At 38.7% G+C, this 26,282-nt stretch overlaps 3 protein-coding genes across 5 annotated transcripts in view; 1 reads left to right on the top strand and 2 right to left on the bottom strand.

Annotated features, from left to right (window-relative positions):
- Nucleotides 1-616: 616 nt before the first annotated feature.
- ARPC5 (actin related protein 2/3 complex subunit 5) lies at nucleotides 617-10,635 on the bottom strand. The gene is made up of 4 exons (XM_030849195.3): nucleotides 10,247-10,635; nucleotides 7,831-7,903; nucleotides 5,424-5,600; nucleotides 617-2,003 (listed from the first exon to the last, which is right to left on the bottom strand). The coding sequence occupies exons 1-4, from the start codon at nucleotides 10,387-10,389 to the stop codon at nucleotides 1,941-1,943; spliced, it is 456 nt and encodes a 151-aa protein (XP_030705055.1). The 5' UTR covers nucleotides 10,390-10,635; the 3' UTR covers nucleotides 617-1,940.
- A 134-nt stretch (nucleotides 10,636-10,769) lies between these two features.
- The window catches only part of RGL1 (ral guanine nucleotide dissociation stimulator like 1), a 278,994-nt gene continuing 263,481 nt past the window's right edge, over nucleotides 10,770-26,282 (top strand). For 2 of the 3 annotated variants that reach the window (XM_030849185.2, XM_060295492.2), the window contains exon 1: nucleotides 10,771-11,246. The gene's annotated coding sequence lies outside the window, so the exon portion shown is untranslated. Of the gene's footprint in view, nucleotides 11,247-26,282 lie in introns of all 3 variants that reach the window. The other variant, XM_060295494.1, reaches the window with a different exon arrangement.
- On the bottom strand, nucleotides 20,900-22,003 carry APOBEC4 (apolipoprotein B mRNA editing enzyme catalytic polypeptide like 4). Its single transcript, XM_030849191.2, has one exon. The coding sequence runs from the start codon at nucleotides 22,001-22,003 to the stop codon at nucleotides 20,900-20,902; it is 1,104 nt and encodes a 367-aa protein (XP_030705051.1).

Genomic DNA, 26,282 nt, shown 5'->3' with positions numbered 1-26,282 from the left:
TGTGACTATAAAATATGGAATTCCGGAATTTTCCCCAACACTATAGTCATGAAAGTGATGTTAAGACGAATTTTATGAAAAAGTACTACAATATCACTTCTGTTTTCATTTTAAAGTTTGTATGTGGTTATGTTATACCTATTTGACCACCTCTAATACCTATAGCTTAGCTTTTCTTACTCATAGCCCTCTGAATTGCCTGCAAGTTTCTAAAGCTTTAAAGTGGGAATCTAGCCAGGTGCAGTGGGAAGGCAATCGGAGGTTGCCTTGAGTAGGTAAGGACAGTAGATGTGAGGTGTAAGAAAGAGTTCAGAAGCTGGGAATAAACGACTGCAGCTGCTGGACTCATCTGCACAATCTAGTCTAGGTCTCTGAGCAGTGACACTACAGGTGTTCAGCGGACATCCAGAGGGCTACGGAATCACTGCAGAGGCTTCATTATTAATATTTATTAATGACTCTCTCCTCTTCTCTACTACCTTATGTTTGAATAAAGTAGTTTTATAAACCTTCTACACAAAATTAGTTGTCAAAGAGTATAATAACCTGGTGGTAAAACAGGAACTCTTTCCTCTTCATTAACTATGCATTCATAAGTATTAAAGTAAGAGAAAAATAAATTATTCAACACTGACATTTTATTTTCTGAAGTTTATCATTTTTACAAAACAGAACAAAAAGCAGGTATCAAAAACAGCAAAGAGTTTACAGAATTTCTGCACCAGTTTCCACACAAGTCAGTGATTATGACACTGGTGTCTAATGTAAATACTAGATACAGTCTGATTTCCCTCATGGTCATAAGCATTCAGGTGATTTGTTTTAGAGCTACCGAATAATTATTTTTACATAAGCACCGGTCATTTTTTGAGAACCAATTTGGTCTGTCCAACAAAGTGAATACTTTTTGATGTGTGGCATTTTCTTTTTTTAAAAAAAACATTGAGCTAAAATACAGAATGTGTGTGTGTCTGGATCCTAACCAAATCTTTTGAGATCCCAATAATTACCCTGAAAAACACTGAAGACATTTATAGGACATATTAAATACTAGTTATATACCTCATAATGTCGAAGGCAGTTACTATAATTCTAAAGAAAATAGCATTTCATTCAGAGGCTGCCCAGAGTTTCAACTACATCATAGTTTCCACATCCTTCCTGTTTTGGAGTAGTTTCCCCAAATAGGGCCATATTATTAGAAAAAAAATTTTATGCTCATGCCAAACAGGGTCTGGCATTTTACAGATACAGTTGTGTAGAGCAAGATTCCTTGCTCTGTACCCTGGGTGACCACAAAGAAATCAAGAGGCCACGATTGCTGGATGCTGAGAGGAAGAAGCGTACTTAAACTCACAGAATCTGGAGGCAAGCAGAAACAGAGTTGGAACTTGGTTGTGGTGTTCAGCCACCACTTGTTCCAGAAACACATTTTGTTTAAATAAGGGTATAGTCCAGTTTTGCAATGTTAATAGCTGCCAGTCTCTCAAAAATTTTTTATAAAGATCATTTCCTGGCTAGCAATGAGTTAGGAAACCGGCCTCATATTCTGATTAAATTTCTCACTATTAGTCAAAAACAAAACCAAAAAACAGCTCCCAAAAACCAAACAACAAAAAAACCCCCCACACCAGCCAATAGGGGTTAACAATTGCACAATTAAACTTGAATGTAAATTACTCTATGTACAGACTGGTATACACATCACTGAAATCATTTTGAGAGAATGAGACATTCCTGTTGAAACATTTCTTCTACTTTATCCCAATTTCATTAAAGAAAAACTGATATGAAATTTTCTTCTTTATAGATATGAAAAGGAAACAAGAAGGCAAAGCTGAGAGAAACAGATGCTACCCAAAGGGCAGCGGTGGCATTTGGTTGTTTTGGTCTTTGTACCAGCAACTCCCACCCCATGGGAGATATCCGTTCCCGCCGGCCTACACGGTTTTCCTTGCAGTCAAGACTCGAACAATGGACCCCACTCCTCCAGCAGCAAGTGCCTAAACACAAACCAAAGTGTCAATGTTGGCAGAATCATAAAGGCTAAATTCTCACACCAAGCAAAACATTTTTCTTTCTACTTTTATTTTTTTAACATCTTTATTGGAGTATAATTGCTTTACAATGGTTATAGTTTCTGCTGTATAACAAAGTGAATCAGCTATACGTATACATATATCCCCATATCTCCTCCCTCTTGCATCTCCCTCCCACCCTCCCTACCCCACCCCTCTAGGTGGTCACAAAGCACCGAGCTGATCTCCCTGTGCTATGCGGCTGCTTCCCACTAGCTAGCTATTTTATGTTTGGTAGCGTATATATGTCCATGCCACTCTCTCACTTTGTCCCAGCTTCCCCTTCCCCCTCCCTGTGTCCTCAAGTCCATTCTCTATGTCTGCGTCTTTATTCCTGTCCTGCCCCTAGGTTCTTCAGAACCTTCTTTTTTTTTTTTAGATTTCATATATATGTGTTAGCATACGGTATTTGTTTTTCTCTTTCTGACTTACTTCACTCTGTATGACAGTCTCTAGGTCCATCCACCTTGCTACAAATAACTCAATTTCGTTTCCTTTTATGGCTGAGTAAAATTCCATTGTACACATGTGCCACATCATCTTTATCCATTCATCTGATGATGGACCCTTAGGTTGCTTCCAAAAATATTTTTCTTAAAGGAAGAATGTGTGCAGCAATTGATTTTGGATTCACTAATTTTCACAAGTATTTCTTGAGCACCTATCATGGGCCAGTCACTGTTCTTAGCAATGGGGATACAGTAATTAAAAAAAAAAAAACCTTCAGAGTTCCTGCCCTCAGGTGCTTACATTCTAGTGAGATCCTAGTTTACATTCTAGTGTGTTGTTTTCAAATAATAATATGTTCTTAAAGATCTGCAGCATGATGTTTTTGCCGCAAACAGGTGCTCAAATATAAATTTAGGACATTCGTTCTGCTCTCAGCAGTGTCAGGAAGAAATTCAAACTGGGATCAACCATTTTAAGTTCCGTTTAGACTAGTCAGTTTGTCAGATTTTTCTTTTTGCAAGTTAAGAAAATACTATTTAATAGCTAAGAACTTAGGAACTTTGACTTTGCCTTGGAAAATTGGAAGTCATGACTAAGAATTAGGAATCTGAAGCCCTGGTTTACTTGTAGTCGGAAACACTGAATACCTTTGTGTACTGGGTACTGTGCTAGACGCTGGGGGTACAAAAGTGAACAAATACAGCATTCGAGTCTACTGAGAAGAGACAGACAATATAAACAAATCATTTAAATACAATATAACACATGAAATGACAGAGCTATGCTTTGGGTGCTATAAAAGCACAAGGAGGGGCATATACCCAACCTGAGGGCATAGAGGAATGTGAAATGGTGAGGGAAGGCTTCCTGGAGAAAACGATACATTAAATGGATAAGTAGGTGACAGACTGACATAAAGGGTAAAGAGGCACTGGGGCAGAGAGAAAATCATGAGCAAAGGCATAGAGGTGTGAAACATTATGGTGTGTTCAGGGAAAACACATTATTATGCTTACTGATGGAGCATAAGGGGAAGAACAACATGGAAGATGAGGCTCGACCTGGAACTTGGAGTTGATTCTGCAGGTGATTCACAAGGGTAGATCTGGAAGTTAGAGACAGCATTCTGGCAACTGGGTGGAGAACAGATTTGAGGGAGGCAAATCTTGTAGCCAAGAGACCAGTTTAGGAAACTATAGCAACAAAATGTTAGAGATGGTTGAGTGGATGATCTGAGAAGTATGTAGGAGGTAAGACTGTCAAAAACTGGTGACTGTTAGGAAGAAATGAAGACTTAACACATGCCTCAGTTTTCCAGTCTACAAAAGGGGAATAGCAAGCATTCCGTCCTAGCATTTTTATGAGGATTAAATGAGTTAATATTTATAAAGTGCTTAGAATACAGTAACTGCTCAATGTTTGCTATAATCCTGAAACTATACTGAAACTAGGCTGATAGGTTTTAATGCTGGCTCTTCATCTGTAAATTGAGGATGATAAAGATATTTATATATTTCATAGGGCTGTTGTAAGGATCACATGAAACATAAACCAAAAGTACAGCAGCTGGTGAATAAAAAGTATTCCAGGAATAGGATGACTATATCAATTATTCTCCAAACTGATACACTGTAGAGTAAAAGGGAACTATTCATAATTATGTTGGGACAACAGGCATAAACTGGGGCTGTCTTGGGAAAACTGGGAGGTATGATAATCCTATCCATAAATGTTAGCTCTTTATATCTGACAGTGTATGAGGAATAAAGTGACTTGATCCAGGTAAAACAGCAAGTTTTGCTACCTATTCATAGCTTACATGTGTGTTTTTACTCAGATACCAAGATAATAGCTTCTGAAAAACTGAGTTTTGGTAACTGTAAGATGTTAGCGAATATACACCTTACCTGTGGTTGGTTCTATTTGAATGTTACACTGCTTATATCTATACCAATATAATATAAGAGTTGCGTATTAAAGATTACCTTACCAATTTTTTACCTGAAGCTAAAAATTCCCCTTAGCCATTATTTTTTGGGGGGCGGGGGTTAGATAGTATACTAGCATCTGCTTACATTGCAAAACAAAATTCATGAAAAGAGAAAAAAAAAGTAAGAATTCTTGATCCCACCTCCGATTTCATTTTTTTAAACTGTGGTAAAATATAACATAAAATTTGCCACATTAGCCATCTTTAAATGTAAAATTCAGTGGCATTAATTACATTCAAAATATTGTACAGCCATCACTGCTATCTACTTACAATACTTTTTCAGCTCTCCAAATAGAAACTCTGTACCCATTAAGCAATAACTCTCTATTCTCCCTTCTCCCCAGCCCCTGGTAATCTCTAATCTACTTCTGGTCTCTATGAATTTGTCTATTCTAGATATTTCATATAAGTGGAATCACACAGTATTTGTCCTTTTGTGTCTGGCATATTTTACTTTGCATGTTTTCATGGTTCATGCATGCTGTAACATGTATCAGAACTTCCTTTTTTTGGTCAAATAATATTCCATTGTATGTATGTGTCACATTTTGTTTATCTGTTCATCTGTTGATGGGCACTTGTGTTGTTTCCACCTTTTGGCCATTGTTAAAGAATTCTTGATTTTATTACTTATTTTCTTTTCAAAGTTTTGATTTAGTTCGAAGTTCAAGATTGTGTTTAATAAATAATAATCATTACTGAATAAACTTAAGTGTTGCATATCAGCGTCTCTTAAGACCAAGGCTAGTAAGCATAAATCTAAACTTTCATTTTCATGCATTTATTTGTAATAGCAAAGATGTATAACCAAAAAGTCAAAATAGTTATTTAGGTGAGAGGCTGTCATTGTTATTCTCTATTACAAAGGAATCAGTCATATAAGTGTATAATTCATAACTTACCTTTTCATGCCACTGCAATAACATAGCACTGCTATTGTCAGAGGGGCTCTCAAAGCCTTTATAAATATACTTCATTAGGAGATCCACACCATTCTTGTCCAGGGATTGAACTGCCTTTTCAATATCATTAGCTTTAAAAGAGATGAGCACCTTCAAGACAATGCTGCCTGCTCGATCCTGAGGGTAAATAAGTAACATCATTTAGACTCATTTTTGTGTGTGGGGTTACAGTTTTAGAAAGGCCACACTGAGAATGTGACATTTGAGTAAAGACCTGAAGGAAAGAGGAAATTGTGGCGTACTTGAGGAAAGTATTTCAGACAGAGAAAAGGATAACTGCTGTTAGTGTGTGTTCGGTGTGTTCAAGGAAGAGCAAGAAGACCCAAGGTGGCTGGAGCAGAGTGGAGGACAGGAAGTCAGATAGGTAGTGGGAAGACAGAGCACGTAAGCCCTGCAGGCCCTTGTGAGGACTTTGGCTTCCTGTCGGAGAGATGAGAAGATGCTGGGAGGTTCTGAGAAGAACAGGGATATAATCTGACTTACACTTTAACATGACCAGTTGGCTGCCATGTTGAGAATAAGCCGGGGGCAGTGGGGTTGGAGGAGGGCGGGGAGAGCAGGAGACAAGGCAGATGCAGAAGCAGGGAGACCAGTCTGGAAGTTACTGCAATAAGACAGGCCGGTTTTGGCTAGCATGGTAGCAGTGGAGGTGGTCAGAAGTGGACAGATGCTTGATATATTTGAGGGTAGAGCCGAAAGGATTTGCTTACAGACAGATGTGATAAGTTATCAATTTATTAAATCAATATATTTCACTTCTTGATCTTAAGAAAAAATACAAAACAAAAAAAGAGGAAACTAAATTGCAGTTCTACCATCAACCATCCTTCAGAAATAAGTTATTAATAAACAAAAATTTAAGTTTTTAAAACTTATTTTGTTTCATATCTATAGTCACTTGACTGTAGATATGATATAGTGATCTTCATTCATAATGATCTTTTTTCTTTGATAAAAGGCTGCTCCAACAGCAAAGTTATTTTTTTACCCTTCAAGCCAAGCACAGGGAACACTTCATTTCCCCTTTCAACGTTTCTCTTTCTATTCAACACAAAGTGATACCTTCAGCATTCCAACTGGTCAGATTTTACAGTATGTTTCTACCACCTGTTGTTATCTTCAGCTTAAAGACTATGCAATTAGCCTATTTAGAAAAATATCCTTGCACCCAGAGCTATAACCTCCCATCCAAAGCTATGATAAAAAACCACCCATATAAAAGCAGAAGGGGGTAAAACTGAAATTTCAATGACATTACTCACTTTTAAAAACCAAGGAAATATTTCCCCTTATAAAAGATTATGTGGCCTAGATAATTATTATGCATTTACCTAAGTTATTACTTACTAGTATTCAACTAAGGAGATTCTTGGGGCTCCTAGGATGTATGAATAGCTATGGACAGTGGGGTCAATGCTCTGGGCTTCATTTTAAACAATAAATAAGTAAATAGGTTCTTAAGAATTACTGAAAGACTGCTACAGGGAATATAATTACACAACTTTTCTGAAGGGCAATTTGGCAATACCATATGTACCAAAGCCTTAAAAAAATGTGCAGTCTAAAATGCAGGCATTCACTTCTAGAAATTTATTCAAAGGAAACAATTAAGAATTTACCAAAAACTGTTCATTTCAGTACTGTTTATGACAGAAAAAAAGGTCAATTATCTAAATATATGACAAAAGATTATATATAACTAAACTGCAGCATTATCTATATGCAGCCATTAAAAAAGATATTGCAGAAACAAACTTATTTCCAAGTAAAGACGTTCATGTATGCTGCTATGCAGTTGAAAATGGTTATAAAATTCCATTTTCATTAAAAAAAAAAACACTCATAGAAAAACTCTATAAGCATATAGCAACACCAAAAAGTAATCATTATCTATGGTCAGCGGTGGGATTATGGATGATTACTTTTTTATTCCCTCATATTTCTGAGTTTTCTATAATATTTAACAGAATTAAATATTAGAATTTAATTCTATGAAAATGGTAGAATTAAAAAAAAATCTTTAAAAAGCAAGTAGAAACTCTTTATTTTGTGAAAGTTTTATTCTTCAAGGCTTTGCTTAAATTCAACCTGAATTTAAGCAAATTTAAAAACACACAGATCTCTCCAATGTTTGAACTTAGTGTGTCTACCATGCAGGATTGTCACAACTCAATGTTAGAGTGCTATTTTTTCATATATAAATTTTCTACCTATCAAACTACATTGTAAGCTCTTCTATGTCAAAGATAGTAAATAGTTAAAATATTTGTTGATTGTGTGACGCTTCAGAGGATTTCGGGAAGAATGCTCAGATATCAGCAGAGAACGCGTGTTGTCTGTGACTCACCTTCACTGCCTGGCTCTTGGTGTTGATAGGGGGGTTTTTCAGAGCTGCCTGTAGGGCAGCTGTCATGTTTCCTGTGATGGTGGTTAAGGGGATAGCAAAACGGGCAGCCTTCAGGAAAGCGCTGTAACTCCCAGGAACCACTGGTTCTTAAGAGTTGACATTATGCATAGAAAGAAAAATTAGTATGATTGCTATGTTCAATACTGGAAAATTCAACATGTTGGTTTCAAGGATGTCCATCATAGGTAAAATACTGAAAACAAAAGAGAACACTCAATTTTTAAAAAATAAAGCAAAAACTGTTTCATCCTTTGTTCTAATTAGTAACTGAACACCTTGATAACCTTTCATTTTCCAGTTAGACACATATGCAAACACTATCCAGAGTGATATTTTTTAAAATTCTAAAATATATACCAGAATTATTAGGCACCAAAATGAAATAGCCTATCCTCAACCAAAATACATCTTTTTATGTGATTCTAAGTGGAAAAATAAAGACCAAACTCTAGAATTATATTCTATATTAACTGCAATGCTGGTAGAAAGTACGGGCAGATTACTCTAGCAATCTGAATCATACACATGAGCAATCTCTCAATATGGATGAAAAGAGGCATTATAGAAGATATAATTCAATGACACTTAGGTGGCAGCTTAATTTTTCTGTTTTGGATATTTTCTCTCATATTTCAATAGATATCATTCAAACTGTCTTAGGCCACACCTAGTAGATTCAGTCTCACTTAGAAAGCACCAGTGAGTTAGCAAGTATGAGAAACAGAAGGCCAATTAGACCGTCAGAACACACAGGCATTCCCCTAAAAGGAAAACCACAGAGTTCACTTGTTCCTCCATCTGTAGTGCCTGAACAGGGCTTGTCTCTTCTTGTAACAAGAGTAGAAGAGACAATATCTTTATATTTTAAGATGAATTGATTAAAAAGAAGATTCACTATATGGATAGAGCAGTACCATTTAAGAGTCATCACATGTCACCTAAAGTAAGTTAAGTCTCACAAAACATCATTTATGCATCACCAAGAATGTTTTTACACAGAATAATCTTCACCACTTATGTTCTGAAGAAAAAGGTCTGACCAAAAAAACCCATGGTTGGTGGTAGGCTGTTATTTTCAAGGCTTAATGGATTTCTAGAGAAGCATGCCTTTTGCAGACTGGCTCATTTATAAGACCTCAAACACTTAAGTATTTAAATAATGCAAAACAGCAACAGCTGATTGGGAAAGTCATGGAAACCAAAGAAACATCTGTATGTTGATAAATGTCTAATGCTGTATTTTAGGTACTTCTAAGACCAGCTATGGCTGCTACCAAATATTTTCACTCATACATTTCCCCATTTAATTTAATAGGACACTGATGAGGAAAGAGTCTAACAAGGCTTCCTAATCTTATGAATACATCCAAGAATAATTAGAAAGGAGTGAATTCAGCAATTGAGAATCTCTAAAACTACAGCTTTGGTTATTGCAACATTTACATTTTACTAAAAGAGATCTGATGCAAATGCGTCCTCAAAGTAATGAATATTTAAATATGCAGAAACAACAACCAGGAACTGACAGCCACATTTTAACTAAATGGAAACGACTCCAGCATTACAAAATGATTCTGTTTTGTACAAATGATTCTCTTTCTATTTTATTCACTGGGGTTTATTTTAAATATTTCCAAGGATTCTCTACATGCATTCCGTGTTTTTTCTATTGCCCTTTGCTTAACAGGTGAAAGGCTCCCAGCTTCCTTCTGGGCAGTTTTGGTGGTTTTGTACTCACTACCTTTCCCCCGGTTAACAAATTCTGTGCAATCTATATTTTGCCAAATCCCTTTCTCTTATGAAAAAAAAAAAAAAAGGGCACGGACAGAGGGGCCTCAATTCTGCAAACCACCCCATCTCTCCCAGCATGAAGTAAACTATCCTAACGGGGCCAAAACAAAACTACACCACAATGAAAAGAACATCACTGAAGAAAGATGCCCGTTCCTCCCAATCAGACATGGGTGATAATGAGACTCCGGTAAATACGGTTCTGGAAGGACAACTTCAGCAACAGCCCGACTGTCCAGCACCAGCGCCGCGAGGGCGCGGCCTGCACCGCGGGTTCCCGGGAGGCGAGAACTCCGGGAGCAACCTGAGGAATCGGGGGCGTGGACGGCGCGCCAGGAAGGGCAACTTTCCGAGGGCGGGACCCTGGGGTCTCGGGGCAACTCGGTAGAAATGGGAGAGCCCCCTGCCCTCTCAGAACCGGGGACCCAAAGAGACGGGGGTGCTAGGGGCAGCTCCAAACCCGGTGCCCGGCCGGGGCCCGCCGCCCTCACGCCCTGCCCGCAGCCGGGGCCCGTAAGAGGGGCTGGGTCGGGTGGGGTGGGGAGGCCGGCGAACAGAAGGATATTGCCGCAGGCAGGAGTCCACCTCGCCCTCGTCGGGCCCGGCCTGCCCGTCGCCCCCGTCTTCCTCGTCCACGAACTTGTTCTCGTCATACTCATCCACGTCCACCTTCCGGAACCGGGCCGACGACACCGTGTTCTTCGACATCCCGATCCGGATCGGTGGCCAAGGCCTCCTCTCGGTGCTGTCTCTACCTTAGCAAGCCCAGCCCAGCTGGAACCCGCAGACTGGCGCCTTCACTTCCCTCTTCCGCTCAGAGGCGTCGCGGGCAGTCGCGGCTCGGGTGGTTCTGGGCCTGCGCGCTGGCCGAGCTCCTTCCTCCTCAGGCTCACACTCTTCTTGAGCCTCCTACGCCGCCCCTGCTCTCCTCCAAGGGGAGCGTACCAGGGAGGGAGCGCGCTGGACGCAGTGCGCAGGTGCGGCCTCTCTGCAAGAAAGGGGCGGGGCGGGGCGAAGGAGGCGGGGGCGGGAGGGGGCGGGGCAGGAGGGAGGGCGGAAAGCGGTGCGGCGGGCAGAGGTAAAAGGCGATTGGGCCGCCTAGTGCGTCACGTGATCACTAGGGGGTTTCCATAGAAACGCTTCTCTGCGGTCCAGTCTAGGGGGTCTTAGGTTGGCTGCGATGGGCACTGGGGGCGGGAGGCCTTGGCTTTGCTTCAGCCGTCGCCGTCAAGGACCTGTCATCAGGGTCCTGCGTAAGGCCCGGCTGGCACGGACTTACCTGTGAGGTGGGATGGACTGGTTGCCGGACCAAGTCCCCTGCAGTTGGCAGGAGTATGAGGCGGAGTGATGCACGCCCAGCCGCCCAGCATCGTTCTAGTTGTCAGAGGCATCGCTTCGGACTGTGTGCTGCCCGTGGCTTCGTTCCCGAGCCGGGAGCCCCTTTCTCGGGGTTGGACCTACGCTGCGCGGCCAGCGGGAGGTCCCCAAGGACGGAATCGAAAGGTCATATCTTTTGTCAGTGCTGTGTAACAGCATAGCGGCTGCACCTGCAGAACTCGAATTAGGTATCGTAACCATTGGGAAGGAGGGGGAGGTGCCTGGGTAGGGGCTGGGGTCCGGTGGTAAGACTGGGGTGAACCTGTGGAATTTGGGGTAGGGTCAGTCATTGACATCTTAAAATAGGTGGTTGTTTGGAGCAGGAATGGTAGAAAAGGGTAGGGGCGAGTTACACTCTCTGGCGCTGAGGGGAAACAAAATGTGTAAGGATTAGTTGAAACCAGACCTTTAAGATTTATTTTTATGGTCTAAGATTTATACGATCCCACTAGGCCAGATTTTTATTGTATTTGACATCTCCATTTATGAGAGCAAAGCTCTTATTGAGCAGGTAAAAAGCATTAAAACTGAGGAAATGGTAGTTGGATTGTGTGTGTAACACTGAAATACAAATATCTGCAGAATAAAATTAATTTGGACGTTTGTCAGGTTCAGTTTAATTTCACGTCTAGCAGAAGGCTGGCTGCTGCCCTAAGTACCTCAGTCCTTGGTTTCCTGTGCTGTAATTGAAAAGAGAACTGGGCTTAGAATCAGAAAACCCTGGCTCGTGTCTTGACTCTTCCTTCCACTCATAATCTATTGACTGAGGCACACCACTTAAAATTCTGAACGTCAGGTTCCTCACTGCAAAAGTGGGGCTAATAATGTGTACTTAACAAGATTGTCCTGAGGATTAAATACAAGAAAGTGTTTGAAACTCTAAAATTCTGCATAAATATAAATTGCATATTATCTGTACCACTGATTTTGGCACTAGTCTTATAAATTACTTAATAATATATTGTGTTTTATCTTGCGGCTGGAAGAGATAGATTCTAGAGGGCAGAGACTGTCTTATATTTCTTTTCTTTTTTTTTAAATTGAAGTATAGTTGATTTACAATGTTGTGTTAGTTTCTGGTGTACAGCAGTGATTCAGTTATACGTATATATTGTATCTTCCTTTACATCTGACATAAAGCTAAGCATGCAGAAGGTACTCAATACATTCAGGTACTCAATTATTCATTGATGAATGAATAAATGTGATAGGCAGTACAGCTTGAGGGTCACACTGAGAATAATGAATCAGAAAGAAGAGGAAGAGAGATCTCAAAGTCAACCTTTGTTGGGCATATATACATACATATGTGTATATGTATCTGTATCTATATCAATATGTATATATGTATACATAGATAGATAGGTAGATAGCTAGAGACCCTTCAGGAATGGAATGCATCCTTTTTTCTTGGGAGGAAGAAGCAGTATGGCATTTTTCTTTTCTCAATTAAATTACCCTTCTATAAGAATATCATTTAAGTGACAGAAGTGACATTTATTTAAGTCAACACTCAAGTTACGAGCAAACACACTGCTAAAAACTCCCCCAAGGGCTGTCTTAAGACAGCAAAGGAAAATTTTCTACCTGTTGGTAATATTTATTTTAAAAAGTCGTATACCAAAGTATCAGATCATTACTATGGTGAATGGCATTATATAACTTAGAATAAAGATTTGTTATAATATTTTTTTCTCAGTTTCAGTCTTTTGCTAACTCTAGTAAGAGCTAAACAATATACTTGTTTAAATGCTAAAGATGATTGTACTTTTTGTTCTTCTAAATCAAGATTTTCTTTGAAGAGAAAATTGAACATTAGAAGCACATTTGAGAACAAATGGAAACAAGGATTCAAGAGCTAATACATCCCTTCTCTTACATTTCTGTTCTTTTGTATTAGGGCGTATTTAGGAAATTTCTTTATTCTCTTTTTTTAGAACTGGGAAAGAGCACCAGAGTAGAAATCAACTTAAGGGAATAGTGAGTGGAATTTTAAAAATCAGTTGTTCAAGTGTATAATTGTTTTGATTGCTCAGAATTTTGCTCTGTATGTTGAATGTGTTAAATATAATTAATTACTTCTTAGCCACATAAAGCATATTACGTTTGAGATGTAATCATGTTAAAAATGTCCTTTTCCAATGCAGTATTTTTTATTGTCTCACAGTGGTAAGTACCTAGTGCCCAGTGGGTACTCAACACCTTTCCATCCAATGAATTAACCTGACAAGTTAATTTTGGAATCATATTTAGAGATAGAGCTTTTTTTAATGGATACATTAATTGTCTCCCTACCCTCATTAGCTAATAGTTAACTCTATATAAACCTTTAGGGAAATTTCTGTGTGTGTGTGTGTGTGTGTGTGTGTGTGTGTGAAGAAAGCAGTCCTTATTAATCTTTTAATTAGAAAATATACATTCTTCTACTTTCTTGCAAATTCCAAATTTTTATGTTGATCATGGCACTTAACTCATTTTAAGTAGTATTATTTTTCCTATTTTAATTTTTCAAATGAGTGCTTATCCCTGAAATAAAGGATCCATATGGTTTTAAGACATTTTATTTATTGTGCAAGTAACCTGGTTTGGTTACTAAAGTAATGCAGAATCTGAATTTTCTCAAGGTTAATGCTGCAATGGTAATATGTACCTCTTTCTGATTTTCTGTGATGATGCAAAGAGTGAAGGATCTTCTTAGTTAGAAAGGATTTTTTTTTTTTTTTTTTTTTTTTTTTTTGCGGTATGTGGGCCTCTCACTGTTGTGGCCTCTCCCGTTGTGGAGCACAGGCTCCGGACGCGCAGGCTCAGCGGCCATGGCTCACGGGCCTAGCTGCTCCGCGGAATGTGGGATCTTCCCGGACCGGGGCATGAACCCGTGTCTCCTGAATCGGCATGCGGACTCTCAACCACTGCGCCACCAGGGAAGCCCTAGAAAGGATTTTAATGAAACTATCCTGTAATAGATCTCTTTTTTCAGATATTTTAAACCAAGTACTTTACCTACTATGTGCTCTTTTCCCCAAATTTGTCAATATTTATTAATTAACAAACCAAAACATTGAATCCTGTGCACTATTGTTTTTATTATTTGAAGTGGAAGTGAACTCAATCAAACATGTCAAAAGTATTATAAATATAAAATAAACAATTTTCAGTTCTGGTAATGATAATTTAATACCACTGTTCTCTAGCAACATAATTATTACAATATAAAAATGCATGTTATCCATAGACTATGCTATGGTTTAATGCTTGTACTTAATATCCAAATGAACTGGTTCAGTGTTGATACACTAACCTTCAAATCTTTGGGGTTTTCTTTGTGATTAATTTTAGCTTTACATAACTTCATGATTACACACTGAGGTAGAGCAGATAGGGTGAACTATTTTATGATAGGACCTTTATTCTTCAAAGATTAAAAAAAAATTTTAAATCTGTACTTTTATCTCAGGAAAAAAGTTTAGAGCTCAATCAAAGAATAAACCTTGTTTTTTAAACATCCTTGTGAATGGGAATCTTTCTATTTAAAATTTTTTTTACCTGTTTATGATAATATAAAGGAAAGCTATGGGTTTAAAAATTTACTTATTCTATATTCTTTCCCATTCCTGGGATCTCTTATTAATGCTAACTGTTGTTTTAAAGCTACATGTATTGTCACAATATAAATCATAGTATTTGAAGTAATGTTAATTTACATCTTTTCCAATATTTATATTACATTTATTTATTTTTCTTATCTTGTTGCATTAGCTAGATGCTCAAAAACAGTGTTGAAAAATTGGATAGTAGGCTTCTCTTCTTTGTTTCTATTTTAATGGAAATGTCTTTGTTATTTTACCAGTTTTTATTTCCTATTTCTTTATGATTTTTAGGAATGCTGAACTTATCAAATGCTTTTTTGGGGAATCTAATGCTAAAATCTTATAGATTTGGATCTTTTAATTTGTGAATGTGATGAATTATATTTTTTCTGCATTAAGTCATTCCTACATTTCTTGAATAAACTCTATTTGACTATTTTAATTACTTCTTAGGTTTGGTTAGTTTATATTTTGTTTACACGATTTCAGAATCTATATGTATAAGATTGGTCCACAGTTTCATTTCTTTGTGCTATCTTTATCCAGTTTTGATATTAGGATTAGTCTAACTTTGTAAGATGAATTGGGAAGATTTCATCATTTTTTCTATGCTCTGGAATAGTTTGAATAATAGAAAATTACCATGCTGTTTTTTCTTTGAAAGTTGTAGAATGTGCTTACAAAATTATCTGGGCTTGCTCAGATTTTTAGAGGTAGATCTTTGATCATCTTTATATTCTGTGGTTATTGACTTGTTTGGTTTTTTTTCTCCTTTTGAGTCAATTTTAGAATTTATGTTTTTCTTAGTAAATCATGCATTTCATCTAGATTGCCAATTTATTGGCAAGAAGTTCCACAAAATATTTCGTACAATTATTTTAATATCTTCCATGATCACAGACATATTGCTTTTCTCATTGCTACTATTAACTAAGCAAAATATTAAAATCAACATATTTTTCTTCTTCCCCCCAACCTGATTATCACGAGTTCTAGTAACATATCTTTACTTCCTATAGAAAGTAGCTATCTCAGACTTATAGGGTTGATAAAATTTGAAAGATCCTACATTTTCTATCCCTTTCTACTGTCTATCCTTATTCTGTTAATATTTTATGAATAATAACAACCACTTAATGAGTGTTTACTGTGTTCTAGACACTTGGTAAATAAGCTCTTTACTTATTTTATTTAATCTAGGGCCTAGGAATTAGTGTTCCCATATTACGGATGAGGAAACTAAGGCTCAGGGAGGTTGTGTAACTCAGCCAATGATGCTCAACTAGCAAGTGGCAGATTCGTATGGGAATTATGTCTACTTTCAGTAAGTCTCTTAATTCCCAATTCTACTACTTACCTTTTGCTAAAAATAAGGGTATAGCTAAGTACTGAGAGTCTAAATAAACGCACACAATAGCTTGAAATAAACTATAAATTGTGAGCTTTAAAAAACTTATAACGATTTTTAAAAAATATATTTGGTTTTCAGATATTCCTGTGAGCCTTCCACACCTTATCTCAGTATTTTGAGACTAGACATAGAGCTTGTTACCTAATGTTTAGTCCGCCACAAAAGATGACCTTTTTGTGTGTGTGTGTGTGTGTGTGTATGGAGAGATCAGTAGGTGTCAGTTAGTAATTCCACTTAATTTTTTTAAAATTGTGGCAAAATACACATAACATACAATTTACTATCTTAACCATTTTAAAGTATACAGTTAAGTAGTATTAAGTACATCCCATTGTTGTACAACCATCACCACCATCCATCTCCAGACCTCTTTTTGTCTTGCAATACTGAGACTCTGTATCCATTAAACACTAATTCTTCATTCCACCCTCGCCCCAGCCCCTGGCAACCACCATTTTACTTTCTGAGATGATAAATTTGATGACTCTAGGTACCCTATGTGAGTGGAATAATACAGCATTTGTCTTTTTGTGACTGGCTTATTTCACTTGGCTTGATGTCCTCAAGATTCATCTACGTTGTAGCATGTGTCAGAATTTCCTTCCTTTTTAAGGCTGAATAATATTACATTGTATGAATATGCCACACTTTACCCATTCATCCACCAGTGGACAGTTGGGTTACTTCCACCTTTTGACTAATGTGAATATTGCTGCTTTGAATATGTGTGCACATATATTTTTCTGAGACCCAATTTTCAATTCTTTTGGGTTTATACCCAGAAGTGGAATTGCTGGATCATTTTTTTGTTTTTGTTTTTTAAGGAACCAGTTCTACTTAATTATTTAAATAGGGTAATAAAGCAATGTTCCCAAGCCTAAGGCCTCTGATTTGGTATATCCCTGAGAGTCAAGGACATCCAAGGTAAGGCAATCTCAGGACTTATGTTTGTTTTGAGGTCCTGGGTAACAAGGAATGGGCATGGGGAAAGTACCAAAACTCTGGGGTCTAGAACCTACTTAAGTTCTCCACCCCAGCCCACTCAGCCTACCTAGCTGCCAGAGTCTAGAGGATGCCCATTGGTACACTAGTTTGAGCAGGATCACAGAAAAGCCACAGGACTGGTACTAAATAGATATTGATTTTTCCAGCCTTTATAGTGAGTCCACATTATTATTATCTTGAGAGGCATTAAAGCATTGTGATTAAGAGCATGGGTTCTGGAGCTAGACCTCCTAGATTTGACTCTCAGATCACCTTTACTATTTGAGCAATTACTTAAGTTTTCCTTATTTGTAAAATAGGTACTATAATAATAACTACTTCATAGAATTATTGGGAGGATTAAATGAGTTAATAATTTAAGTACTTAGAAAAATGCCTGACCTATAGCTCTCACTAAATGTTAAGTAGTAATAATATTATTTTTAATTAGTATAGGTTACCATTTGGCTTTCCTTAAAACCCTTGGAAACAAGATAAATAACATTCCATTGTGGGAGTTAAACTTTTTGGATTGCATGCACTATGAATCAAGAAAAGATACCTAATATCATTTTAAAGAGATAAGATTTGCTCCCAGGCTACCAGGATTAGATTGTAGCTTGATGAAATATTAACATCTATAGAAAATCAATACTAGTCATGATAGGAAATGGTTATAGAGGTTTATGTTTTTTCTCACAACCTTGGCCCACCTAAACACTGTCCAGGGGGCAGGTGCCCTTGTGCGTATCTCATCATTTCATTCCAAGTGGCAGATGTCTGTCCCTGGTAAACAGAGTCTGACAGCACTAAACATTAGAATCACATTATGAACTCCTCTAATCCACAGAGCAGCCCTCTTATTATAGTTTGGCTTTTCATGTAGCTTATCTACATGGAGAGACTGTATAGGCTGGACAACTTGAACATCTGGTTTCATATCCAGTTGTAAGTCTCACTGGAAATCAATTAGCTTTCTGCTTTTATATGTAAATCTTGGGAGTTTTGTTAATCTGGTCTGCCTGTGATTTATAAATCCATTTTCTCTATAATGACTAAGTATGTGGTGGAGCCTTCAACGGTGAGACCCAAACCCTGCACCGTGTTTGATTCACCAAGGAAATGTTCCCCTCCCCCAGACTCTCATCAGTTTCTTGGGACCTACTCCCCTGCCTTTTTTATATCAGCACACCACTAGCTCCTTTAATTTATTGGCTTGTATTTTCCTTATTGGAATTACCATATATGTGGTGGCAGTTATTCTTTGCTATCACCATTGCCAGTTTGCTGAGGAAAGGTGGAGCATTCCAATTTCTACTCATCCCTAAATCCCTGGGCCAGCTTGACACAAACAAGAATCCGTTGCATGGTGAGCAGAAAGACCTGATCCTTGCGACGTAAGAGCTCACTCCATGGAACTATTGCTTTGATATGTGTCATCTTAGAGCAAAAGAGCTCAAGGGAACCTTAAAGATGAGGTAGCTCATATCTCTTGTTTTACAGATGAGGAAATAGAGACTACTTGCCTAGGGTCATATATCTTTATGCTCTTTTAACAGTCTCTTGTCTAAAGCTTGACTTTATTGGCCTGGACTCATGATCTATCAGTAACATTCTTCTTCCTAGCCCCAGTCTTATCTAACCAGTACAAAAATTTAACTGTCAAAAGCACTTTTCTTTCCTATTGTTTTGGCAACATTTCTCCCTTTGTTATACACCCGCTGATATCCAGGCTTACATTTGAAATATATTTGAAATACAAATTCGTCATAGATTTCACACTATATTTCTATCTGGATCCTTTGTATCTTGAATGATACTGTGGTCTTTTTGACCACTTTGGAGACACATCTCATATTATCTAATTGGATGTACTTTTTTTTTTTTTTTTTTTTGAGGAGCCCACAAGGCAAGAAGTTTCAGAGCTGGCTCCCCAGGCCCCTCCGACTTGCTGACGCTATTAGCTGAGTCACCCACCTGGATCTGTCTACTTTTACAATGATCAGAGATCCTGATTTTGTCATCTTAGGGTCTTTTTTTAAAAAAAACTCTACATCCCAAGTTGTAGACACATGATTTCATGATCCAATAATAAACTTCAACAGTACCTCTTTAAATAATAATTACTGTATACCCACAATATAATTATATTCTAATAAATCTATAAAAAATTTCAGGTTAACAATAGAAATTCCTTTTAAAATTTTATTCGTGTTTATTTTAATCACAATAGAAATTTCTATTGTAAACTTTTTTTTTTTTTTTTTGGCGGTACGCGGGCCTCTCACTGTTGTGGCCTCTCCCGTTGCGGAGCACAGGCCCCAGATGCGCAGGCCCAGCGGCCATGGCTCATGGGCCCAGCCGCTCCGCGGCATGTGGGATCTTCCCGGACCGGGGCACAAACCCGTGTCCCCTGCATCGGCATGCGGACTCTCAACTACTGCACCACCAGGGAAGCGCAACATTTTTCTTTTCTCCCCTGCCCCCACTTCTTCCTCTCCCTCCTCCGCCTCCTGCTCCTTCTGCATGGAGTATTATGCGCTTTAAGTTTTTTCTTCTAATGGCAAAACTATCTTATTAGCTTAGCATTCATTTTTACACATATTAAGAAAATATTTAGTAGCAAGTTACAGATGAATACACATTTTTCTTGTAATGCATTTTTACATATTTCTAAGAGGGGAGTGAGGCAGCAAACAGTTAAACGTAAACAAGGTGCTTTAATGTACATGCTCAAAGCGTTAGTCAAGGAGCACTTCTTAGAAGTGTGTTTTGAACAAGATGTTAAGAGACGGTATAGATGTGCACTGGTAAAAAAGAAAGGTGTCAGAATAAAAGGGAAGTAAAACAAATTATGCATTGGGAAGCTATATCAGAAAAGGGGGGAATGGATCCTAAAAAAAAAAGATGTTCATTGCAGTATGATTAAGCAGGCACTTGGCTGGAATGGAAAAGGAATGTTGGGGAGTGGCGATTGGTAAAGTTATTGAGCTGTAGATTCACAGTCTTGCTACCCACGTTTTGCCTGGCTACTGTGCCAGACCCTAAGGGAAAACCAAAGAGGAGAGAGAGACAGTGCTTGATCTACAGGAACCTACACTCCTGCTGGTAAGACAGAGCAACAGGAAGGTAGAGGAGGAACCTTAAAGGTCAGTAAAAGTGGCTTGGATTTTTATGTGGTGTGTGATGGAAGGCGTTTTGGAGACTTTCATGTATTATCCTGCCTCTATTATCTGCTCAAGAGGGAAAGATCAAACTGAGCAGGTGGCTGGTTTCAAAAATCAATTTTGGCAGCTATATCTAATCAATTAGCAAAAAGAGCTTTTCTCCACACAAACTATTTTGAACCATTTTAGAAAAAAAAAAAAAAGAGCTGCCTAAAATCTGTCCACGGTTAACAATTAATGGAAAATCACTGATTTGCCTTTGCAGGCAGCACTTAATGTCAGTAACTCAGGCTGTTTTCCAATTTTGCAGTAAATTTTTATACCAAAACCAATTTAGGAAGCTATTTAGTCCATGGGCTTCTTTGGTCGAAAGGTGATGTGGGTAGTGTAGAGTAATGACATTTTCTTATCCACATCAGAATATTAGCAAGTTACTAATGGCTCCATTTTGATACCGTCACTTTTAAAATACAGGAGAGAGATCAAGTTGCTTACGGAAACATTGTGGATTATGTTAAAAACAGTGTTGCTTTATAATAGTTGAGATAATAAATAATTCAGGTTTTGCTTTTAGTGTATCAGTTTATCTCCATCTTGGATCAGACCTAAGAGAGAAAGTTCCCAGATTTCTGTTGCCTATCTAATCAAGTCCTCTGGTAGTAGTTTGGTCTCTTGTTGTAGGAATGCCAATTTTAATTTTTCCCTTTCTTCTTCTTCTTTTTATCTGCCTCTTTGCTACTAGCAAACTGTTCGGTGATTTCTACTCTCTCCACTGGCATTACAACGGGAGGCATTCTGAGATCATTGTTTTCCTGGAATGATATTTGAGGCATATTTAAGTGCTTTACGATATTCCTGGGTTTATGTAGGTTTTGTCCTACATGGATTGGTGGTAGGTTTCTGAAAGGCACCAGTACAAAAATGACAGGAACCCTGGGGTCTAGGGTCAGATTGGGTTGCAGTTGTCCACTTGTCACTTGAAAAGACTGTCTGGGAAAGACGTTGTTTAAGTGGTAGCCCTGTAAAGCTGCCTGAGCTCTTATGTTCTGATTCTCTTTTGCCTGGGGAAGAATATCGGTGAAATAGGGTTTCACCCCTGTTATGGCATTGATTTCATATGCATTGTGCCTGTCTGCCAGTGCTCTCCCGGTTAAAATGGGCTGGAAAACAGTCGCTCCAGACATACCACTCACAAAGTTGTTGAGGAGAGAATGCCAAATCCCACCACTTATTGGGCTCAAAGTGACCTGTGGCCATAAACTGGCCAGGCTCCGGAGAGCTTCACGGTTCCACGCCGAGGCAGGAAATTCAGCCTCGGTATGATAGAGCTGAGAAAAGTAAATACTAAGAGTGACGTCTGGATACATTACCAGGAAATTGTACATTTTGCTGATGCAGCAATGGTTAGCTTCATTGCAAGGGGAGTTGCTGGAATACAGAATGATATGCCTGATGCCATCGTTATTGTGTATGGCGGAGTCAAAGTAACCATTCATCTCAAATAACATTGATTCCGGATGGGTATCATTCCCAGTGCAACTGCTAGCATGGCCCTTTTGCACCAGGCTTCCAGAAGAAGTTTTTAGTTCATAGAATGTGAGGTGTTTTGTTTGAGGATATGTTGGTCCATAAGGGAATCCAAAAATCTGACAAAATTCTGTGTAGGGAACTCTTGCTTCTTCACCTGTCCGAATATGGTAAGGACAATTAGAGCAATCGAGAGAGAATCTCAGCCAGTAATAAGGTTTTACTATTGTTCCACGATTGGCTAGGTATTCCTCATATAAGGGCTCCATTACTCGTTTTATTGTCTTCTAGCTGCAACCCTAAACAAGGAAGAGAAATTATATATAAAACCAATGCAGGGAAAATGAAAGACAATGCATGAATCTATTGAGCCATACTTTTCTTTAAAGGAATTAGCCTAGCAACTATGGTAGCATCCTTTTTTTTTTTTTTTTTTTTTTGCGGTACGTGGGCCTCTCACTGCTGTGGCCTCTCCTGTTGCGGAGCACAGGCCATGGCTCACAGGCCCAGCCGCTCCGCGGCATGTGGGATCTTCCTGGACCGGGGCACGAACCCGTGTCCCCTGCATCGGCAGGCGGACTCTCAACCACTGCACCACCAGGGAAGCCCTATGGTAGCATCTTTGATTCTAAAAGATAGTGATTTATAGCCATAGATTAGAAAGTTCTGGATTCTAATCCTGAGGATTAGACAGATCCTGGGTAGGAGACAAAAAAGAAAGGCACAATACACTTTTACCTATTCCATAGATTCTGAGGCAGTAGAGCAAATGGGTTAACAGTGCAAGTTCTAGAAACAGACTGTCTTGTTTCAAATCTAGGCTCTGCTGCTTACCAGCTTTGTGACTTTTGGCAAGTTATAGAATGTCTGGGAGCCACAGCTTCCTTCTCTGTAAAATGAGGATAAGAATAGAACCTATCTCACAAGATTATGTCGAGGATTGAATGATGGAATAAATATAAAATGCTTTATTATGTGCCTGACACATATTAAGGACTCGATACATATTAGCTCTCAGTAGTAACAGTATAAATCCCCCAGGTTATCATGATTCCGGTTTATGACAGTACAGAGAAATAAACAGGGGTTTTGCATTTTGTTCATAATATTCTTCCTTTGATTCTTTTCTGAATATGAAAGTATCTAATATATTGTGCGGAGGTTTTGAGTGTGCTTGCATTTAAAATCAGCTATTTCTTCAAATCACTGGCAATAAGTTGGAGGTGGTTTTCTTTTGGGGAATAGAATCTTAGGGTCTATTTTGCTTAATGGTAAAGACTTCTTGGAGAAGTGCCACTTGAGTATTCTTTGGGTTGTGGACCCTCATTCATTGACATTTGAGAGTTTTATTTCCAGTGGGTGGGTCTTATTAGAGCATTTTGGAAACTTTACTATTCTGGAAAGCAAAGATGATTCTTCAGGATATTCCAAATAAATAGCTTCTTGGACATTAAGCCCCCAAAGTTAAGATTTTAAGTAATGATTTTTCCTTTACAAAAATATCCCTTCAGTATCATTGTTCCTAAGCAGCAGCCAAGGGCATTATAATATAGTTTTAGAAACATTTTAAAGTAACTTTTTATTTTACAAGTATTACGTGTTTCTTTTGTAGAATATTTTTAAAAATGCTGGTGCATAAAAAAAACCCTCATACCACTTTGTATCAGTTTACATTCCCATCACTGTTAACAGGTCTATTCCCCCCCGTCTTTTTGCTGTGTATGTTTGCAATGCACAACATAATTAAACCATGTTTTATACTTTGTTTTTTCACTTTGTATTATGTCATGAGGGTTTTCTTCAAAAACCACAATGTTCATGGCTATTTTATCACAAAACTATAACAGGTTCTTTCCTCTTATCATTATTATAAATAATACTTTGATGAACATTTCTGTAAAGAAATCGTTCCTGTCTCCAATTCTTTAACATAGAGTACTAAAAGTTGTATTATTAGACCAAGCTGTGTCAGATTGCTTCCTAGGATGATGTACCAATTTTGTCACTGTCTCCCAGTGTTGTTTATTATGCCCTTTGTCAATTTGAGAAGTGAGCTTCAGTATCTCTTTATGGTTATACTTTGTACCTTTTCAATTCCTGGTGAAAAGGTACAAAGTATACCTTTTTACACGCTTATTGGTCTGTAGTATTTATTCTTCTGTGAAAGATATATGATCCCTTACCATTTTTTTTGTTTGTTTGAGGCTTTTCTGATTGATTTGCAATAACTCCTTATGTATCAAGAACATTAGCTGTCATATTTGTTGCAAATATCTTACCTGGTTTATAGAGCCTTGTAATTATGCTGATGGTATTTTTTTTGTTCGCTTTTTGCGGTACGTGGGCCTCTCACTGTTGTGGCCTCTCCCGTTGCGGAGCACAGGCTCCGGACGCGCAGGCTCAGCGGCCATGGCTCACGGGCGCAGCCGCTCCGCGGCATGTGGGATCTTCCCGGACCGGGGCACGAACCCACGTCCCCTGCATCGGCAGGCGGACTCTCAACCACTGCGCCACCAGGGAAGCCCAATTATGCTGATGGTATTTTTAAGTGAGCCAAATTTTACATTTTATGTGGTCTAATTACCATTATGATTTATTTTTTACTACTGTATTTAGAAAAGACTTCCCATCAAAGAGTTTAAGTATTCCCCGTTATTTTCTTCTAGTGTGTATTGTTTGTACATTAAACTCTTTGTGCAGGCAGCAAAATGAATAAAGCAGAAAATTTTAAAGGGATAAACTGACCATTGCAACAAAATTAATTTCTCACTTTTCGAAATCTAATTTATCACTTCAAAAGTATTTATTACAGCCTCTCATATGGAAGCTCTTTGATCAACTTCTGTCTTCCTCAACCCAGATCACCTCAGTATTTGTATTTGATACAGCCTGATCTCCAGGCTGAAACCTGCAGCGTTCCTTTGCTAATCCTGTCCTGGGAAGAAAATATTTTAGGAGCTTCAGTCCAGCTGTTGATGGGATATAACTTTACCCATGTCACCATTATCCTAATGGCTGATATCTCTTCAGTAACTCTGGACACTGCATACCCATCAAATTCCAGATTTCATGTAATCTCTGACATGTCAACTTAGTCCATAGAATTGGGTATTTACCGCAGTTGGCTCCTTAGTGCTGTATTTTCCTTCCCTGAGGCTTCTTACACCTTGCATAGATTTTCCATGGGATCCTGGACTCTTTTCCTTCTTAACCCTTGGCAGTGGGCTGATCACCTAGAACCCGACAGCATCTCCTGCTTGATCCTGAGTGTTGTTTTCTCCTTGGATCTGCTCCTCTCTCAGCCTTACTCCTGAAACTGGATCTCTCTGAATATCAAAACTTGCTGAAACCAAGACCAAAGTCTCACTTTCTTTTGAATATTGTGCCCTGAATGTGGTCTGCCACTGGGCGGCATACCTGATATCCATAGGAAATTTACAGATTGATTTGGTTAAAATGTTATGGAAGCAGTACCAAGAGGCCCTTTTCTGCCTTTACTTTTTCTTTGGAGTGGGGTGTGCAGAGATAACTGTATGTAATAGTCCCAGAATTATCCTTCTGGGAAGGAGAAGTCTTCGTGTTTTCAAGATAAAGGCAGTATGGAAAGTCCTGATTGCTTTTCTAAGCACGCCTTCCTTTGCCTCCCTCTCCTATAGCTATTTTGGCCATGAATGATGCATCATTACTGTCTTAAAGGAGATCTTGAGGACTAGTGGCTTTTATATGTGATGATGGGAGTTCTGGAGTTTCCTTCTTGTTGATGGCTTTTTAAGGTCAGCCAACGGCGGTTCCGTATTGGCAGGTCTTCACTTTTTCAGAAGATTTTAATCACCCTCATCTGAAGGGGAAGCAGGAAAGAATTCCTGCCTCCTTTGAACACTTACAGAATTTGTAGTTTATATCATCAATTTGCCATTTACGACAGACTGTCTTGTCTTGTTAACTTTTGGTATCTGACCTTTCGTTCTCTCCTAATCAGGCTGAGACATGTCCTGTTTAGCCCAGGGACTACCTCAGGAACCTTGATTGGTTCACAGGCCGGGTTGGCTAAGACTTGTTTCCCCACCGTCCTGTGTCCCTACCACCTAGTCCTTTTCCTTCTGCTTTGTCTGTGCTTGGGAAATGCATGTTGCCCTCAGTCAAGCAGATCTACTGGCAGTAGGAAGTAGAGAGCTGCAGAACCCAGCTCCTGGCATCTACTCCCTGTGAGTGGCCCCCTGGGCTGCGGCTGTGAGAGGACAGCCTTCCTTAGTTTAACACAAATGATCCATACATGAGGACAATCTGCTTTCTTTTCACTCAACTAGGATTAGTGAGTACTGGTAAAGCACGGTTTGCACTGGAGTACTTGGAAAATGGAGTTTGCCTTTCCCAATCTGTGCGCAATCTGTTAGCAACTAAAAACAAATGTTAGCAGTTATAATTACCATCATTTTGTCTCCAGGCTTGGATCACGTTCCAGGTGTCCTAGGAGTTGGTCCATTCCCTTTTTTTCCCCGTTTAAGTCCCATACCCCGTTTCAAGTAGATTCAGCGGGCAATTGTGTTG

This window comes from Globicephala melas, chromosome 1 (assembly GCF_963455315.2).
Source record: "Globicephala melas chromosome 1, mGloMel1.2, whole genome shotgun sequence".
In the NCBI taxonomy this organism is placed as follows: Eukaryota; Metazoa; Chordata; class Mammalia; order Artiodactyla; family Delphinidae; genus Globicephala; species Globicephala melas.
Note: the sequence above shows the minus strand (reverse complement) of the source record. Positions and strands in the feature narration are given on the sequence as shown.